Below are 18,866 nucleotides of genomic sequence, written 5' to 3'. Positions count from 1 at the left end.
GTGCATATTGTCTGCATTGAAATGCACCAGCGCACGTTGCCTCATGGCCCAGCAACACTTTGAGCTTCTCTGCTTTAATAAACAACTGAAGTTGTTCAAAAAGTGTGTTTTGTTTTCAGTTTGAGTCCAGATGTGGTTTCATTTAGTGAATTTATGAATTCCTTCAAAGTAAAAGTCTTTGTGTTTATTTAATTCAAAATGAGGGTCCAGATTGACTCAGACGGACTCATCACGTTGTGTGTTCAGGTCTCATCATGTCGTGTGTTCAGGTGTCATCATGTCGTGTGTTCAGGTGTCATCATGTCGTGTGTTCAGGTCTCATGTAGTGTGTTCAGATCTCATGTCGTGTGTTCAGGTCTCATCATGTCGTGTGTCCAGGTCTCATGTCGTGTGTTCAGGTCTCATCACGTCGTGTGTTCAGGTCTCATCACGTCGCGTGTTCAGATCTCATGTCGTGTGTTCAGGTCTCATCACGTCGTGTGTTCAGGTCTCATCACGTCGTGTGTTCAGGTCTCATCATGTCGTGTATTCAGGTCTCATCACGTCGTGTGGTCAGGTCTCATCACGTCGTGTGGTCAGGTCTCATCACGTCGTGTGTTCAGGTCTCATCATGTCGTTTGTTCAGGTCTCATCTGCTAATGTTGAACATGCAATGTGAGACTTTAGGGGAGAAAGGATGCAATTATTGAGGACGAGAAAAAAAGAGTAACTTAAATACTAATATACATCTGTGTATCCACTCCCGATGCTGCTGTTTGGTGATGTGTCTGTACTTGTATGTTTTTTGTATTTTGTTATTACTGTTACATGTAGCACGACTTCACCGAGAAACATTCCTAGTCAGTGACCCCTCATTGACAATAAACTACTTCTGATTCTTCTGATTCTTCTTCTAGAGTAATAAGTAACTAGTTACTTTTGGCAGGGAGTAATAAGTAGTATAATGTAATTACTTTTTCCAGCAAGTAACTAGTAATAAGTAATATATTACTGATCTTGAGTAACTTGCCCAACACTGATGATGAGACTGTTGCTTCCGCGTCCCGGCCCCGGATCAGCGGTGGAAGATGGTTGGATGGACAGAAATAAATCGTGTTGGGAATTTTTAGACTTGATTTTGGGTCACAAAAGGATCACCTACATAAAAATGAAATTCAGAATTTAATGCATTTAAAGTGTGAATTGTAGCTGTGCTGATAATTTACTGATAACATCCCGCACAAATGTGGAGTAAAAAATGCTCCTTTATTTACATTAAATTAAATACACACACAAAAAATATAAATAGGATATAATTGACAATAAAAGGAGGGAGGATCATGACAATCAATCAAAATCCCCTCGTCTACTCCTCTTGATAACTGAATGGATCTTCTTCTGTTTGAGTCGCTCCTTGCTCCTCTGCTCCAACCTGCGATACATAAAAACAAAGACACCTTTATCAATAGGGACAGAAACAACACGTCCTGGACTACATGTCAGCCGTACCTGTAGTCCCTGAGAGCTACATCTTCTGCCGTATTTTCGTGCGGCTTTCTGCTGGCCTCGGCGACGATTGCAGAAATCTTCTGGATGCAATCAGACAGGTTCCTCTGCTGACTCCGGCTCAGCTCTGAGGCGACCAGCAGCTCCCCGGCCTTATTAATACGGTTTCCGTTCTGTGTTTCACAGCAACACGTAAAACAAATGATCAAAGAGCACAATAAAACAATCCAGAGGTTGTTGAAATACGAACCACGCTGACTTTCTGATAGTAGAATATAAAGCGTGATGGGAATGAAACTTCTATTTTGAGACCGACATTATAATTTAAGTTCAAATCAGACCGTCTCTTTTGTCTTGATTTGACGACACGTGAAGACGAACCTTTTCACGGATTTTCTGTCGAACATCTTCCGGGATCCAGTCTGCCGTGTGCAGATGGAAACGGACCTCTGCTTTTGTGCTGGCTGTGGATCGAGATGTCGTTTATTACACAGAAGAACATCCTGTGTCCAGTCTTTAGGTGAAGCTCTGACCACCTTTATTGACGTGCTGACCGCCGGGGCCACTGCTTCTGCTGTAAGATACTGTCAGACGGTCTGAGGGCCAAGAGGAGAAATGTTTCATCGAGAAAGAGGACTACAATGTTTAAAAATAATAATAATTCAACATGGCTACTTGTATATTTACCCACTGGAATGTGAATCTGGGAATCCTGGAAAAGCATGAATGAAAGAAATCACTTAAAGACTTGCCATACTCCCGACCATGCAGGCGGCCCTCCGCCGAGATCACTCAGCGTCTCAGCCGTCTTCCTCCGGAAGATTTCCGGAGCGCTTGTGATACCGAAAGCGAGACGTTTGAATGTGATGATGATGATGCTGATGAATATATTTATTCGATAGAATGTTAGAGTACAAGTACAGTCACACAGTAACATGTATTACAGTACAAATACAGTCAAACATCCTGTCTAAGAGGAGCATTTCTAAAAAGCCCTTGCGGTCTTGTTTCCGCTGAAAGTCCTTAGTACATAAATCATCGACATTTAACAATACAAATAAAACTAATATTCAATTACTCAATTGATGCAAAATAACAATAAAATAAACATAAATTACACCACGGATGCAAAATCACAATAAATTAAAATTAAAAAGACACATAATATGTACAACGTAGGATTGATAGTTTGATTGATTGATTATAAATCTTATAATTAAAAAAATACATGGATTTCTTATTTATTTTAAATCTTTGTCTGGTGGACAATTTAATCATATTAAACTATAAAATATGTAAACTGTTTTCTTTCTTTTATTTAAAGTTATTGTAAATTCTTCTATCAGAGTGATAAACTAGTTAATTATCTTATTCCAACTTTTAAACTTAAGGAAACGCCAAATTCAACCAATCAGCACCTCGCACATCATTTGGAGCAAAGCCCATTGTCATGACAACGGCTAGTACTGTACAGTATATCGATAGAAACGACAGTGACGTCTGAGGATCTTGCTTCGTTGCTGCTCTTTTTAAGAATTCAACTTCGAGACAACTTCAAATATGACGATGCCGGAAACACCGGAAGTCAAAGCGTCCACTTCACGGGACACCGAACGTAAGTAACTTTCCTTTAGTCCAGCAGGGGGCTGAGAAGGGTCGAGCTGGATATTTGTTTGCTGAAGCTGTTGGGATCGATACCAACACGTCCGGTCTTTGCATTAAATGAACCCAAATTTATTTGATGCAAAGACTGGAAGTCTTGTTAAGAAGATAAATATATGTTTATGCTAATATCTGCTGTTTGCAATGCATCAATGTCAAATAATGATTTAAATGCTGCCGACTTTGGGGACAACAGTTGGACTGTTGGACAAATGAAATCCTGGACACGTCCTCGCTGAAAGTAAAGCCTTCGTGTCAATTCAGGATGCTATCTCCTCTGCCATAGTTTAAAAAAGATATGTTCTTAATCATCATTCTCTTTTGGGTGGGGGCTCAACCTTTATTTAAACTAGTTTAAACTAGTTACTAAGAGCGTAACGGAAGCTACGACGCAGGCAGGAAGAAACCCAGACGTGATGATGTTATTATTAAATACAATGTTTTATATTATCACAGGAAGGGACGTAACGCCATGCAGGTTATAAGGAACTTTAATATTATTTGTTTTTTGTTCCTTTCATTCAAATCAGTGGCGGTTGGGGGGGGGGGGGGGCAGCTTCGTTTAATCCATCGAGTTTCAGTAATAATTGATCATTAATGCAGAATAAAAGCAGGAAGATTCAGTTTCTTTCCTTTTGCCCAGTAGGGGGTGCCCTTATATCATCGTCAAAATTATGCCCGGAACTCACAATCCGAGTCCCCGCGTTGTCAGCGCTCAGGACGCTGATTGGCTGAGCAGTGGTTAAACAGCGACTATGCCCCGCCCTCTGCGGAGAGAGAGGAGAAGCAGAAAATGTTCCATCGTCTCACGGAAGAGTTTCAGTCTTTGCTGCTGCGATGATTATTTTATCTTGATAATCTAAAATATCTGTTAAAGTCTGCTTTGTGAAATAATGACAGATTCCAGAATCATCTGTGTTTCATGCTGGGGGGGGGGGGGGTTACAACATCTTGGTTGTGTTTCCCTCCCTCGCTGAGTAAATTCTCTCCATCTTCTCTCATCACCCGAAGCGACTGAGATCCAGGAAGGCCAGCTCCTCCGAAGCGTCTCCTCCTGCTACCTGGTGCAGGAGTTCATCGGGGAAGGGACTTTTGGGAAGGTCAACATCTGTGCCAACCTGAAAACGCAGGAGAAAGTGGCCGTGAAGTTCCTGAACAAGAAGAAAGGGAAACTCCACCTGGAGAAGGAGGTGCAGTTCTTCAGTGTGTGTGTGTGTGTGTGTGTGTGTGTGTGTGCGTGCGTGTGTGCTGCCCCAGAACACGAACCAAGTCTCCCGTCTTTACTCCCCAGTTCCACATGTTGGAGCTCCTGAGGGCGTTGAACCCAGACCGGTCAAACATCTCCAAGGTCATCGAGCAGTTTGAGCACGGGGGCAACGTTTGTCAAGTGTTCGAGCTGCTCGACATTAATCTGCTGGACCTGATGGAACGTCGGGACTGGCAGCCGCTGTCCCTGGATGAGCTCCGGTCAATCGGCCGTCAGGTGTGTGCTGCAATATGACATCAATCACCCTGTTGCTAAGCAGCAGCAGCAGGACACGTGAAACGGTCCCGTCTCTGTCCCTGCAGCTGTGTGTGGCGTTGGACTCCCTGAAGACGCTTGGCGTCGTCCACACGGACATCAAGCCGGACAACATCATGCTGGTGGACCGTCTGGAGCAGCCGCTGAGGGTCAAGCTGATTGACTTTGGACAAGCCGTGGAAGTGTCCGAAATCCGGCTGGGGATGATGCTGCAGCCGTGTGGATACAGGTGACCTTTGGTGGGGGGGGGGGGGGTTGGTCCTCGCACGCAAAGGTGAGTTTTCTCACCTTTGACCTTTTTCCTCCCACCTCAGAGCTCCAGAAGTGTCCCTCGGCCTGCCCTTCGATGAAGCCATTGACGTGTGGAGCGTGGGATGCGTCCTGGCGTCCCTCTACCTCGTAGAGAACGTCTTTTCCATCGACGGCAACGTGCAGATGGTAAAGCGGACCGCAGCGCACGGCCGAGCCGAGCCGGTCTCCACGCCGGAGACTGACGGGACTCTGTTTGTCGTTTGCAGATGGAGGACATTGTGTCTCTGCTGGGCCAGCCGGAGGACAAGCTGCTCTTCGCCGGGGTTTACACCAAAGCGTACTTTAAAAGGGCGCCCCTTTCCGCCAGGCCGAGGTGGAGGCTCAAGGTACGGCGAGCCGCGTTCCAGTGCGTCTGAATGCATCGATTGTGCTCGACATCCTTTGACGCGATCCTCACGTCTTGTCCCCGCAGACCTCGCAGGACAGCTCCGCTGACGTCCCGGTACGAGGCGGGACACCCGGCGACTGGCGCGGCCCGTCTCTGGACAGCCTGCTGGATGTGAGCGCTCTTTCCTGCAGAACCGGTACCTGTTGATGACCCGTCTCTGAGAGGATCAACTGACCTGAATCCGTTTCCCCATCCAGGTCTATCCGAGAGGCGACCTGGTCCAGTTCTGGGACCGGCGGGCTTTTGTTGACCTGCTCAAATGCCTGCTGCGCCTGGACGCCGCTGAAAGGATGTCCGCCCGTGAGGCCCTGCTGCACCCGTTCATCTCCATGTCCCACCTGACGGAGGACAGTGACTGCAGTGGACAACCGGAGCAAGACGCTGCCGCTCCAGACGCTCCTCCGGCCACGGACAATGTTGCTGCTGCTGGAGGTACGAGCTCTGACGCTCCGGAAGCTCCGGAAGCTACGGAAGCTACGGAAGCTCCAGAAGCTCCGGAAGTTCCAGAAGCTCCGGAAGTTCCAGAAGCTCCAGAAGCTCCAGAAGCTCCGGAAGTTCCAGAAGCTCCGGAAGCTCCAGAAGTTCCTGAAGCTCCGGAAGCTCCTCTGGCCTCAAACGTCGCAGACGACGCTGCAGAAGCTCCGGTCAAGGAAGCGTCTGATGAGGTTCTGCTGGAGGAGCCAGATGGGACTGAACAAGAAGGAGCTTCCAAACGAGATCTAGAAGCTCCTCCGGACTCCACCAGGAGCTTTAAGAAGCGAGTCAGAAAGGCGTTGGGGAGGCTTTTCCGGCGCTGTTTTTGTTGCTTCCGACCAACGACTGTGGAGGACTGAAGTTTTTTTTATTTTTTGTACTTTAATCAAATGACAATCAGATACTTCTTAAATCTTTCTCAGGCCCAAAACGCTTTCTAGTCCCCGTCGTGCCTCCAACGCCGATCCGCATCGCAGAACTTTAGGACAGGAGACGTGGACGGTGGGGGGGGGGCTCTTTGATCTGTGTTGCTGTCGTCCTGCTTTGTCTCCTTCCTCGATGCGTTCGGCTGGTCCCGTTGCCCGTGCAGGTCGTTAGCCGTCTGGCTCTGGATCCCGTTCGCTGGGAGTGACTCGTTCTTTTCCTCGTGTTTGGCCTCTGCCTGAAATTGCCCCCGTGCGGCTCCAGTTTCTGCTCGCGTGTTGAATGTCTCTCCTTCCAGAACGCTCAGATCTGCGTCAATCTGAAATGTAACCGCCGTTGGGCCGATCACAGTCTCAACAGTGCGTTGGTTGCTCTCGCTGCTCGCGTCTGCCCCCGCCCTGAGGAAATATGGCGCCCCCCCACCTCCTCTCCCTGCTGGTGCACCTCCTCGGCATCTCGGGATATCGTGACGCCGGTTTACGAGACGTCTCTTTGTCCGGCCTCCATCCGGTCTCTGATGTCCTCGCTGCTTGTCCCGAAGTCACAATGTTCCGATAGTTCAGAGGGCTCTGCTAAACCTTTTGGTTTCCTCGCCGGGCCGCTGCGCTCTCTGGTGGGAACGTGCACGCTCGTGGATAACGTTCCTTTTGGGGTAGAAGTATTCATCGTAGTTTTCTAACACGACATCAAATTTCTTTAGCTCCGCCTCCTTCCGCAACAGTGAATGCTTTAAAAATGTTCCCGTGCTATAAATCGGGGGACTGACTTGGACTTCACCGTCCTCCGTATTCAGTCTTGTCGCCGCCCCAAAATGCTGGAAACGCTGCTTCCAATCTCGCCGTTCAGTCGGCCGGTCGAACGGGAAATCCTCCGGGGGGGTTCGACTTCACCGTTTCCTTGAAGCCGCACGTCCGTCAGCAGCTTCTGACGCCGTGTGAAGCAACCGGATGTCCACACAGTGCTTTGGCTGAGCTAACGTGAAAGGGTTAAACTGGCAGCCGCTGTCCCTGGATGAGCTCCGGTCAATCGGGCGTCAGGTGTGTGCTGCAATATGACATCAATCACCCTGTTGCTAAGCAGCAGCAGGACACGTAAAACTGTCCCGTCTCTGTCCCTGCAGCTGTGTGTGGCGTTGGACTCCCTGAAGACGCTTGGCGTCGTCCACACGGACATCAAGCCGGACAACATTCTGCTGGTGGACCGTCTGGAGCAGCCGCTGAGGGTCAAGCTGATTGACTTTGGACAAGCCATGGAAGTGGGGGGGGGGGTTGGTCCTCGCACGCAAAGGTGAGTTTTCTCACCTTTGACCTTTGTCCTCCCACCCCAGAGCTCCAGAAGTGTCCCTCGGCCTGCCCTTCGACGAAGCCATTGACGTGTGGAGCGTGGGATGCATCCTGGCGTCCCTCTACCTCGTAGAGAACGCCTTTTCCATCGACGGCAACGTGCAGATGGTAAAGCGGACCGCAGCGCACGGCCGAGCCGGTCTCCACGCCGGAGACTGACTGGACTCTGTTTGTCGTTTGCAGATGAAGGACATTGTGTCTCTGCTGGGCCAGCCGGAGGACAAGCTGCTCTTCGCCGGGGTGTACACCAAAGCGTACTTTAAAAGGGCGCCCCTTTCCGCCAGGCCGAGGTGGAGGCTCAAGGTACGGCGAGCCGCGTTCCAGTGCGTCTGAATGCATCGATTGTGCTCGACATCCTTTGACGCGATCCTCACGTCTTGTCCCCGCAGACCTCACAGGACAGCTCCGCTGACGTCCCGGTGCGAGGCGGGACACCCGGCGACTGGCGCGGCCCGTCTCTGGACAGCCTGCTGGATGTGAGCGCTCTTTGCTGCAGAACCGGTACCTGTTGATGACCCGTCTCTGAGAGGATCAACTGACCTGAATCCGTTTCCCCATCCAGGTCTATCCGAGAGGCGACCTGGTCCAGTTCTGGGACCGGCGGGCTTTTGTTGACCTGCTCAAATGCCTGTTGCGCCTGGACGCCGTTGAAGGGATGTCCGCCCGTGAGGCCCTGCTGCACCCGTTCATCTCCATGTCCCACCTGACAGAGGACAGTGACTGCAGTGGACAACCGGAGCAAGACGCTGCCGCTCCAGACGCTCCTCCGGCCACGGACAATGTTGCTGCTACTGGAGGTACGAGCTCTGACGCTCCGGAAGCTACGGAAGCTCCAGAAGCTCCTCTGGCCTCAAACGTCGCAGACGACGCTGCAGAAGCTCCGGTCAAGGAAGCGTCCGATGAGGTTCTGGTGGAGGAGCCAGATGGGACTGAACAAGAAGGAGCTTCCAAGCGAGATCTAGAAACTCCTCCGGACTCCACCAGGAGCTTCAAGAAGCGAGTCAGAAAGGCGTTGGGGAGGCTTTTCCGGCGCTGTTTTTGTTGCTTCCGACCAACGACTGTGGAGGACTGAAGTTTTTTTATTTTTTGTACTTTAATCAAATGACGATCAGATACTTCTTAAATCTTTCTCAGGCCCAAAACGCTTTCTAGTCCCCGTCGTGCCTCCAACGCCGATCCGCATCGCAGAACTTTAGGACAGGAGACGTGGACGGTGGGGGGGGGGCTCTTTGATCTGTGTTGCTGTCGTCCTGCTTTGTCTCCTTCCTCGATGCGTTCGGCTGGTCCCGTTGCCCGTGCAGGTCGTTAGCCGTCTGGCTCTGGATCCCGTTCGCTGGGAGTGACTCGTTCTTTTCCTCGTATTTGGCCTCTGCCTGAAATTGCCCCCGTGCGGCTCCAGTTTCTGCTCGCGTGTTGAATGGCTCTCCTTCCAGAACGCTCAGATCTGCGTCAATCTGAAATGTAACCGCCGTTGGGCCGATCACAGTCTCAACAGTCCGTTGGTCGCTCTCGCTGCTGGCGTCTGCGACCGCCCCGAGGAAATATGGCGCCCCCCCACCTCCTCTCCCTGCTGGTGCACCTCCTCGGCATCTCGGGATATCGTGACGGCGGTTTACGAGACGCCTCTTTGTCCCGCCTCCATCCGGTCTCTGATGTCCTCACTGCTTGTCCCAAAGTCACAATGTTCCGATAGTTCAGAGGGCTCTGCTAAACCTTTTGGTTTCCTCTCCGGGCCGCTGCGCTCTCTGGTGGGAACGTGCACGCTCGTGGATAACGTTCCTTTGGGGGTAGAAGTATTCATCGTAGTTTTCTAACACGACCTCAAATTTCTTTAGCTCCGCCTCCTTCCGCAACAGTGAATGCTTTAAAAATGTTCCCGTGCCATAAATCGGGGGACTGACTTGGACTTCACCGTCCTCCGTATTCAGTCTTGTCGCCGCCCCAAAATGCTGGAAACGCTGCTTCCAATCTCGCCGTTCAGTCGGCCGGTCGAACGGGAAATCCTCCGGGGGGGTTCGACTTCACCGTTTCCTTGAAGCCGCACGTCCGTCAGCAGCTTCTGACGCCGTGTGAAGCAACCGGATGTCCACACAGTGCTTTCGCTGAGCTAGAGTGAAAGGGTTAAACTGGCAGCTGCTGTCCCTGGATGAGCTCCGGTCAATCGGGCGTCAGGTGTGTGCTGCAATATGACATCAATCACCCTGTTGCTAAGCAGCAGCAGGACACGTAAAACTGTCCCGTCTCTGTCCCTGCAGCTGTGTGTGGCGTTGGACTCCCTGGAGACGCTTGGCGTCGTCCACACGGACATCAAGCCGGACAACATCCTGCTGGTGGACCGTCTGGAGCAGCCGCTGAGGGTCAAGCTGATTGACTTTGGACAAGCCATGGAAGTGGGGGGGCGGGGGTTGATCCTCGCACGTCCTCTCACCTCAGAGCTCCAGAAGTGTCCCTCGGCCTGCCCTTTGACAAAGCCATTGACGTGTGGAGCGTGGGATGCGTCCTGGCGTCCCTCTACCTCGTAGAGAACGTCTTTTCCATCGACGGCAACGTGCAGATGGTAAAGCGGACCGCAGCGCACGGCCGAGCCGAGCCGGTCTCCACGCAGGAGACTGACTGGACTCTGTTTGTCGTTTGCAGATGAAGGACATTGTGTCTCTGCTGGGCCAGCCGGAGGACAAGATGCTCTTCGCCGGGGTGTACACCAAAGCGTATTTTAAAAGGGCGCCCCTTTCCGCCAGGCCGAGGTGGAGGCTCAAGGTACGGCGAGCCGCGTTCCAGTGCGTCTGAATGCATCGATTGTGCTCGACATCCTTTGACGCGATCCTCACGTCTTGTCCCCGCAGACCTCACAGGACAGCTCCGCTGACGTCCCGGTACGAGGCGGGACACCCGGCGACTGGCGCGGCCCGTCTCTGGACAGCCTGCTGGATGTGAGCGCTCTTTGCTGCAGAACCAGTACCTGTTGATGACCCGTCTCTGAGAGGATCAACTGACCTGAATCCGTTTCCCCATCCAGGTCTATCCGAGAGGCGACCTGGTCCAGTTCTGGGACCGGCGGGCTTTTGTTGACCTGCTCAAATGCCTGTTGCGCCTGGACGCCGCTGAAAGGATGTCCGCCCGTGAGGCCCTGCTGCACCCGTTCATCTCCATGTCCCACCTGACAGAGGACAGTGACTGCAGTGGACAACCGGAGCAAGACGCTGCCGCTCCAGACGCTCCTCCGGCCACGGACAATGTTGCTGCTACTGGAGGTACGAGCTCTGACGCTCCGGAAGCTCCAGAAGTTCCAGAAGCTACGGAAGCTCCGGAAGCTCCAGATGCTCCGGAAGCTCCTCTGGCCTCAAACGTCGCAGACGACGCTGCAGAAGCTCCGGTCAAGGAAGCGTCTGATGAGGTTCTGGTGGAGGAGCCAGATGGCACTGAACAAGAAGGAGCTTCCAAACGAGATCTAGAAGCTCCTCCGGACTCCACCAGGAGCTTCAAGAAGCGAGTCAGAAAGGCGTTGGGGAGGCTTTTCCGGCGCTGTTTTTGTTGCTTCCGACCAACGACTGTGGAGGACTGAAGTTTTTTATTTTTTGTACTTTAATCAAATGACAATCAGATACTTCTTAAATCTTTCTCAGGCCCAAAACGCTTTCTAGTCCCCGTCGTGCCTCCAACGCCGATCCGCATCGCAGAACTTTAGGGTAGGAGACGTGGACGGTGGGGGGGGGCTCTTTGATCTGTGTTGCTGTCGTCCTGCTTTGTCTCCTTCCTCGATGCGTTCGGCTGGTCCCGTTGCCCGTGCAGGTCGTTAGCCGTCTGGCTCTGGATCCCGTTCGCTGGGAGTGACTCGTTCTTTTCCTCGTGTTTGGCCTCTGCCTGAAATTGCCCCCGTGCGGCTCCAGTTTCTGCTCGCGTGTTGAATGTCTCTCCTTCCAGAACGCTCAGTCTCAACAGTCCGTTGGTCGCTCTCGCTGCTGGCGTCTGCGACCGCCCCGAGGGAATATGGCGCCCCCCACCTCCTCTCCCTGCCGGTGCACCTCCTCGGCATCTCGGGATATCGTGACGGCGGTTTACGAGACGCCTCTTTGTCCCGCCTCCATCCGGTCTCTGATGTCCTCCTGGCTGCGTGTCCCGAAGTCACAATGTTCCGATAGTTCAGAAGGCTCTGTTAAACCTTTCGGCTGCGCGTTGCTTCCTGTACACGCACCGGTCCTCGTTCAACTCGAGGGTCCCGAACAGTGTTGGGAAAGTAACTAAAGTAACTAGTAACTTAAAGCAATATATTACTTTTGACCAGTAACGAGTAGTGTAACGAATTACTTTTTCATTTTGAGTAATAATATTACTTTTACTATTACCGGTTAATATAATATAACCATTAAAGCATTGGTTTAGTGTCAGCAGGCTTCTGCAGGGATTCATGAAATGATCCTTTGAATCACGTGTCCTGGACAAGGGACGTGAATAAACCAGGAAACCACAACGTTTAAATCGGGACCGTATTAATTTAGCACCGAAATCACAACCCGGAATAAAAAGGCATAAACTAGTCGCTGAGTTTAAGTTACCAAATGCTTGTTCTATGGTTAGTTCGACAGTCACCAGGGCTGCATGCAAAGACGAGGATTAAACTAGTGAGAAATAAAATCTAAAAGACACAATTAGTGCACTTTATCCACAGAATATGGGTCTAATTTATACTGAAAAATATATTTATCCTGTATCAGGATTTGCTTTTACGATTTAGACATTTCACATTCAATTTTAGAATACAAAATGTCGATGAATATTTACATGAATATTGGAGATGTATTTAAATTGCAGTAATTGTTTGTAGTATTGATACATTCAGAATGTTCTGATGCACCTTCTGCACAACGTCTGACAGTTAAAATAAATGTTTTTCTTGTTATTCTTATTACACTAACGTGCATATTGTCTGCATTGAAATGCACCAGCGCACGTTGCCTCATGGCCCAGCAACACTTTGAGCTTCTCTGCTTTAATAAACAACTGAAGTTGTTCAAAAAGTGTGTTTTGTTTTCAGTTTGAGTCCAGATGTGGTTTCATTTAGTGAATTTATGAATTCCTTCAAAGTAAAAGTCTTTGTGTTTATTTAATTCAAAATGAGGGTCCAGATTGACTCAGACGGACTCATCACGTCGTGTGTTCAGGTCTCATCATGTCGTGTGTTCAGGTGTCATCATGTCGTGTGTTCAGGTGTCATCATGTCGTGTGTTCAGGTCTCATGTAGTGTGTTCAGATCTCATGTCGTGTGTTCAGGTCTCATCATGTCGTGTGTCCAGGTCTCATGTCGTGTGTTCAGGTCTCATCACGTCGTGTGTTCAGGTCTCATCACGTCGCGTGTTCAGATCTCATGTCGTGTGTTCAGGTCTCATCACGTCGTGTGTTCAGGTCTCATCACGTCGTGTGTTCAGGTCTCATCACGTCGTGTGTTCAGGTCTCATCACGTCGTGTGTTCAGGTCTCATCATGTCGTTTGTTCAGGTCTCATCTGCTAATGTTGAACATGCAAAGTGAGACTTTAGGGGAGAAAGGATGCAATTATTGAGGACGAGAAAAAAAGAGTAACTTAAATACTAATATACATCTGTGTATCCACTCCCGATGCTGCTGTTTGGTGATGTGTCTGTACTTGTATGTTTTTTGTATTTTGTCATTACTGTTACATGTAGCACGACTTCACCGAGAAACGTTCCTAGTCAGTGACCCCTCATTGACAATAAACTACTTCTGATTCTTCTGATTCTTCTTCTAGAGTAATAAGTAACTAGTTACTTTTGGCAAGGAGTAATAAGTAGTATAATGTAATTACTTGTTCCAGCAAGTAACTAGTAATAAGTAATATATTACTGATCTTGAGGAACTTGCCCAACACTGATGATGAGACTGTTGCTTCCGCGTCCCGGCCCCGGATCAGCGGTGGAAGATGGTTGGATGGACAGAAATAAATCTTGTTGGTAATTTTTAGACTTGATTTTGGGTCACAAAAGGATCACCTACATAAAAATGAAATTCAGAATTTAATGCATTTAAAGTGTGAATTGTAGCTGTACTGATAATTTACTGATAACATCCCGCACAAATGTGGAGTAAAAAATGCTCCTTTATTTACATTAAATTAAATACACACACAAAAAATATAAATAGGATATAATTGACAATAAAAGGAGGGAGGATCATGACAATCAATCAAAATCCCCTCGTCTACTCCTCTTGATAACTGAATGGATCTTCTTCTGTTTGAGTCGCTCCTTGCTCCTCTGCTCCAACCTGCGATACATAAAAACAAAGACACCTTTATCAATAGGGACAGAAACAACACGTCCTGGACTACATGTCAGCCGTACCTGTAGTCCCTGAGAGCTACATCTTCTGCCGTATTTTCGTGCGGCTTTCTGCTGGCCTCGGCGACGATTGCAGAAATCTTCTGGATGCAATCAGACAGGTTCCTCTGCTGACTCCGGCTCAGCTCTGAGGCAACCAGCAGCTCCCCGGCCTTATTAATGCGGTTTCCGTTCTGTGTTTCACAGCAACACGTAAAACAAATGATCAAAGAGCACAATAAAACAATCCAGAGGTTGTTGAAATACGAACCACGCTGACTTTCTGATAGTAGAATATAAAGCGTGATGGGAATGAAACTTCTATTTTGAGACCGACATTATAATTTAAGTTCAAATCAGACCGTCTCTTTTGTCTTGATTTGACGACACGTGAAGACGAACCTTTTCACGGATTTTCTGTCGAACATCTTCCGGGATCCAGTCTGCCGTGTGCAGATGGAAACGGACCTCTGCTTTTGTGCTGGCTGTGGATCGAGATGTCGTTTATTACACAGAAGAACATCCTGTGTCCAGTCTTTAGGTGAAGCTCTGACCACCTTTATTGACGTGCTGACCGCCGGGGCCACTGCTTCTGCTGTAAGACACTGTCAGACGGTCTGAGGGCCAAGAGGAGAAATGTTTCATCGAGAAAGAGGACTACAATGTTTAAAAATAATAATAATTCAACATGGCTACTTGTATATTTACCCACTGGAATGTGAATCTGGGAATCCTGGAAAAGCATGAATGAAAGAAATCACTTAAAGACTTGTCATACTCCCGACCATGCAGGCGGCCCTCCGCCGAGATCACTCAGCGTCTCAGCCGTCTTCCTCCGGAAGATTTCCGGAGCACTTGTGATACCGAAAGCGAGACGTTTGAATGTGATGATGATGATGATGATGAATATATTTATTCGATAGAATGTTAGAGTACAGTCACACAGTAGCATGTATTACAGTACAAATACAATCAAACATCCTGTCTAAGAGGAGCATTTCTAAAAAGCCCTTGCGGTCTTGTTTCCGTTGAAAGTCCTTCGTACATAAATCATCAACATTTAACAATACAAATAAAACTAATATTCAATTACTCAATTGATGCAAAATAACAATAAAATAAACATAAATTACACCACAGATGCAAAATCACAATAAATTAAAATTAAAAAGACACATAATATGTACAACGTAGGATTGATAGTTTGATTGATTGATTATAAATCTTATAATTAAAAAAATACATGGATTTCTTATTTATTTTAAATCTTTGTCTGGTGGACAATTTAATCATATTAAACTATAAAATATGTAAACTGTTTTCTTTCTTTTATTTAAAGTTATTGTAAATTCTTCTATCAGAGTGATAAACTAGTTAATTATCTTATTCCAACTTTTAAACTTAAGGAAACGCCAAATTCAACCAATCAGCACCTCGCACATCATTTGGAGCAAAGCCCATTGTCATGACAACGGCTAGTACTGTACAGTATATCGATAGAAACGACAGTGACGTCTGAGGATCTTGCTTCGTTGCTGCTCTTTTTAAGAATTCAACTTCGAGACAACTTCAAATATGACGATGCCGGAAACACCGGAAGTCAAAGCGTCCACTTCACGTGTCCCCGAACGTAAGTAACTTTCCTTTAGTCCAGCAGGGGGCTGAGAAGGGTCGAGCTGGATATTTGTCTGCTGAAGCTGTTGGGATCGATACCAACACGTCCGGTCTTTGCATTAAATGAACCCAAATTTATTTGATGCAAAGACTGGAAGTCTTGTTAAGAAGATAAATATATGTTTATGCTAATATCTGCTGTTTGCAATGCATCAATGTCAAATAATGATTTAAATGGTGCCGACTTTGGGGACAACAGTTGGACTGTTGGACAAATGAAATCCTGGACACGTCCTAGCTGAAAGTAAAGCCTTCGTGTCAATTCAGGATGCTATCTCCTCTGCCAGAGTTTAAAAAATATATGTTCTTAATCATCATTCTCTTTTGGGTGGGGGCTCAACCTTTATTTAAACTAGTTTAAACTAGTTACTAAGAGCGTAACGGAAGCTACGACGCAGGCAGGAAGAAACCCAGACGTGATGATGTTATTATTAAATACAATGTTTTATATTATCACAGGAAGGGACGTAACGCCATGCAGGATATAAGGAACTTTAATATTATTTGTTTTTTGTTCCTTTCATTCAAATCAGTGGCGGTTGGGGGGGGGGGGGGGGGGGGCAGCTTCGTTTAATCCATCGAGTTTCAGTAATAATTGATCATTAATGCAGAATAAAAGCAGGAAGATTCAGTTTCTTTCCTTTTGCCCAGTAGGGGGTGCCCTTATATCATCGTCAAAATTATGCCCGGAACTCACAATCCGAGTCCCCGCGTTGTCAGCGCTCAGGACGCTAATTGGCTGAGCAGTGGTTAAACATCGACTATGCCCCGCCCTCTGCGGAGAGAGAGGAGAAGCAGAAAATGTTCCATCGTCTCACGGAAGAGTTTCAGTCTTTGCTGCTGCGATGATTATTTTATCTTGATAATCTAAAATATCTGTTAAAGTCTGCTTTGTGAAATAATGACAGATTCCAGAATCATCTGTGTTTCATGCTGGGGGGGGGGGTTACAACCACTTGGTTGTGTTTCCCTCCCTCGCTGAGTAAATTCTCTCCATCTTCTCTCATCACCCGAAGCGACTGAGATCCAGGAAGGCCAGCTCCTCCGAAGCGTCTCCTCCTGCTACCTGGTGCAGGAGTTCATCGGGGAAGGGACTTTTGGGAAGGTCAACATCTGTGCCAACCTGAAAACGCAGGAGAAAGTGGCCGTGAAGATCCTGAACAAGAAGAAAGGGAAACTCCACCTGGAGAAGGAGGTGCAGTTCTTCAGTGTGTGTGTGTGTGTGTGTGTGTGCGTGCGTGTGTGCTCCCCCAGAACACGAACCAAGTCTCCCGTCTCTACTCCCCAGTTCCACATGTTGGAGCTCCTGAGGGCCTTGAACCCAGACCGGTCAAACATCTCCAAGGTCATCGAGCAGTTTGAGCATGGGGGCAACGTTTGTCAAGTGTTCGAGCTGCTCGACATTAATCTGCTGGACCTGATGGAACGTCGGGACTGGCAGCCGCTGTCCCTGGATGAGCTCCGGTCAATCGGCCGTCAGGTGTGTGCTGCAACATGACATCAATCACCCTGTTGCTAAGCAGCAGCAGGACACGTGAAACGGTCCCATCTCTGTCCCTGCAGCTGTGTGTGGCGTTGGACTCCCTGAAGACGCTTGGCGTCGTCCACACGGACATCAAGCCGGACAACATCATGCTGGTGGACCGTCTGGAGCAGCCGCTGAGGGTCAAGCTGATTGACTTTGGACAAGCCGTGGAAGTGTCCGAAATCCGGCTGGGGATGATGCTGCAGCCGTGTGGATACAGGTGACCTTTGGTGGGGGGGGGGGGGGGGTTGGTCCTCGCACGCAAAGGTGAGTTTTCTCACCTTTGACCTTTTTCCTCCCACCTCAGAGCTCCAGAAGTGTCCCTCGGCCTGCCCTTCGATGAAGCCATTGACGTGTGGAGCGTGGGATGCGTCCTGGCGTCCCTCTACCTCGTAGAGAACGTCTTTTCCATCGACGGCAACGTGCAGATGGTAAAGCGGACCGCAGCGCACGGCCGAGCCGAGCCGGTCTCCACGCCGGAGACTGACGGGACTCTGTTTGTCGTTTGCAGATGAAGGACATTGTGTCTCTGCTGGGCCAGCCGGAGGACAAGCTGCTCTTCGCCGGGGTTTACACCAAAGCGTACTTTAAAAGGGCGCCCCTTTTCGCCAGGCCGAGGTGGAGGCTCAAGGTACGGCGAGCCGCGTTCCAGTGCGTCTGAATGCATCGATTGTGCTCGACATCCTTTGACGCGATCCTCACGTCTTGTCCCCGCAGACCTCGCAGGACAGCTCCGCTGACGTCCCGGTACGAGGCGGGACACCCGGCGACTGGCGCGGCCCGTCTCTGGACAGCCTGCTGGATGTGAGCGCTCTTTCCTGCAGAACCGGTACCTGTTGATGACCCGTCTCTGAGAGGATCAACTGACCTGAATCCGTTTCCCCATCCAGGTCTATCCGAGAGGCGACCTGGTCCAGTTCTGGGACCGGCGGGCTTTTGTTGACCTGCTCAAATGCCTGCTGCGCCTGGACGCCGCTGAAAGGATGTCCGCCCGTGAGGCCCTGCTGCACCCGTTCATCTCCATGTCCCACCTGACGGAGGACAGTGACTGCAGTGGACAACCGGAGCAAGACGCTGCCGCTCCAGACGCTCCTCCGGCCACGGACAATGTTGCTGCTGCTGGAGGTACGAGCTCTGACGCTCCGGAAGCTCCGGAAGCTACGGAAGCTACGGAAGCTCCAGAAGCTCCGGAAGTTCCAGAAGCTCCGGAAGTTCCAGAAGCTCCAGAAGCTCCAGAAGCTCCGGAAGTTCCAGAAGCTCCGGAAGCTCCAGAAGTTCCTGAAGCTCCGGAAGCTCCTCTGGCCTCAAACGTCGCAGACGACGCTGCAGAAGCTCCGGTCAAGGAAGCGTCTGATGAGGTTCTGCTGGAGGAGCCAGATGGGACTGAACAAGAAGGAGCTTCCAAACGAGATCTAGAAGCTCCTCCGGACTCCACCAGGAGCTTTAAGAAGCGAGTCAGAAAGGCGTTGGGGAGGCTTTTCCGGCGCTGTTTTTGTTGCTTCCGACCAACGACTGTGGAGGACTGAAGTTTTTTTTATTTTTTGTACTTTAATCAAATGACAATCAGATACTTCTTAAATCTTTCTCAGGCCCAAAACGCTTTCTAGTCCCCGTCGTGCCTCCAACGCCGATCCGCATCGCAGAACTTTAGGACAGGAGACGTGGACGGTGGGGGGGGGGCTCTTTGATCTGTGTTGCTGTCGTCCTGCTTTGTCTCCTTCCTCGAT

The 18,866-nt window shown here is 49.4% G+C and overlaps 2 protein-coding genes across 2 annotated transcripts; both read right to left on the bottom strand.

The window, feature by feature from the left end:
* Window positions 1-1,326: 1,326 nt before the first annotated feature.
* On the bottom strand, window positions 1,327-2,209 carry LOC137913621 (large ribosomal subunit protein mL62-like). Its single transcript, XM_068757262.1, has 5 exons — window positions 2,173-2,209; window positions 2,022-2,081; window positions 1,867-1,949; window positions 1,489-1,658; window positions 1,327-1,411 (listed from the first exon to the last, which is right to left on the bottom strand). Exons 1-5 carry the CDS (start codon window positions 2,207-2,209, stop codon window positions 1,327-1,329), a joined length of 435 nt encoding a protein of 144 aa, XP_068613363.1.
* An 11,593-nt stretch (window positions 2,210-13,802) lies between these two features.
* LOC137913620 (large ribosomal subunit protein mL62-like) lies at window positions 13,803-14,685 on the bottom strand. Its single transcript, XM_068757261.1, has 5 exons — window positions 14,649-14,685; window positions 14,498-14,557; window positions 14,343-14,425; window positions 13,965-14,134; window positions 13,803-13,887 (listed from the first exon to the last, which is right to left on the bottom strand). The coding sequence occupies exons 1-5, from the start codon at window positions 14,683-14,685 to the stop codon at window positions 13,803-13,805; spliced, it is 435 nt and encodes a 144-aa protein (XP_068613362.1).
* Between the last annotated feature and the right edge of the window lie 4,181 nt (window positions 14,686-18,866).

Source organism: Brachionichthys hirsutus, unplaced genomic scaffold (assembly GCF_040956055.1).
Source record: "Brachionichthys hirsutus isolate HB-005 unplaced genomic scaffold, CSIRO-AGI_Bhir_v1 contig_882, whole genome shotgun sequence".
Classification (NCBI taxonomy): Eukaryota; Metazoa; Chordata; class Actinopteri; order Lophiiformes; family Brachionichthyidae; genus Brachionichthys; species Brachionichthys hirsutus.
This window is presented reverse-complemented; position numbering and strand designations above follow the sequence as displayed.

Excerpts from the sequence above, each read along its gene's own strand:
- LOC137913621 (XM_068757262.1), bottom strand. The coding sequence starts at position 2,209 with ATGCTTTTCCAGGATTCCCAGATTCACATTCCAGTGG. Across the intron at positions 2,082-2,172 it reads CCAGATTCACATTCCAGTGG|ACCGTCTGACAGTATCTTAC; the intron begins GTAAATATACAA and ends CTTGGCCCTCAG. Across the intron at positions 1,950-2,021 it reads CGGTCAGCACGTCAATAAAG|CCAGCACAAAAGCAGAGGTC; the intron begins GTGGTCAGAGCT and ends CTCGATCCACAG.
- LOC137913620 (XM_068757261.1), bottom strand. The coding sequence starts at position 14,685 with ATGCTTTTCCAGGATTCCCAGATTCACATTCCAGTGG. Across the intron at positions 14,426-14,497 it reads CGGTCAGCACGTCAATAAAG|CCAGCACAAAAGCAGAGGTC; the intron begins GTGGTCAGAGCT and ends CTCGATCCACAG. Across the intron at positions 13,888-13,964 it reads GTAGCTCTCAGGGACTACAG|GTTGGAGCAGAGGAGCAAGG; the intron begins GTACGGCTGACA and ends TATGTATCGCAG.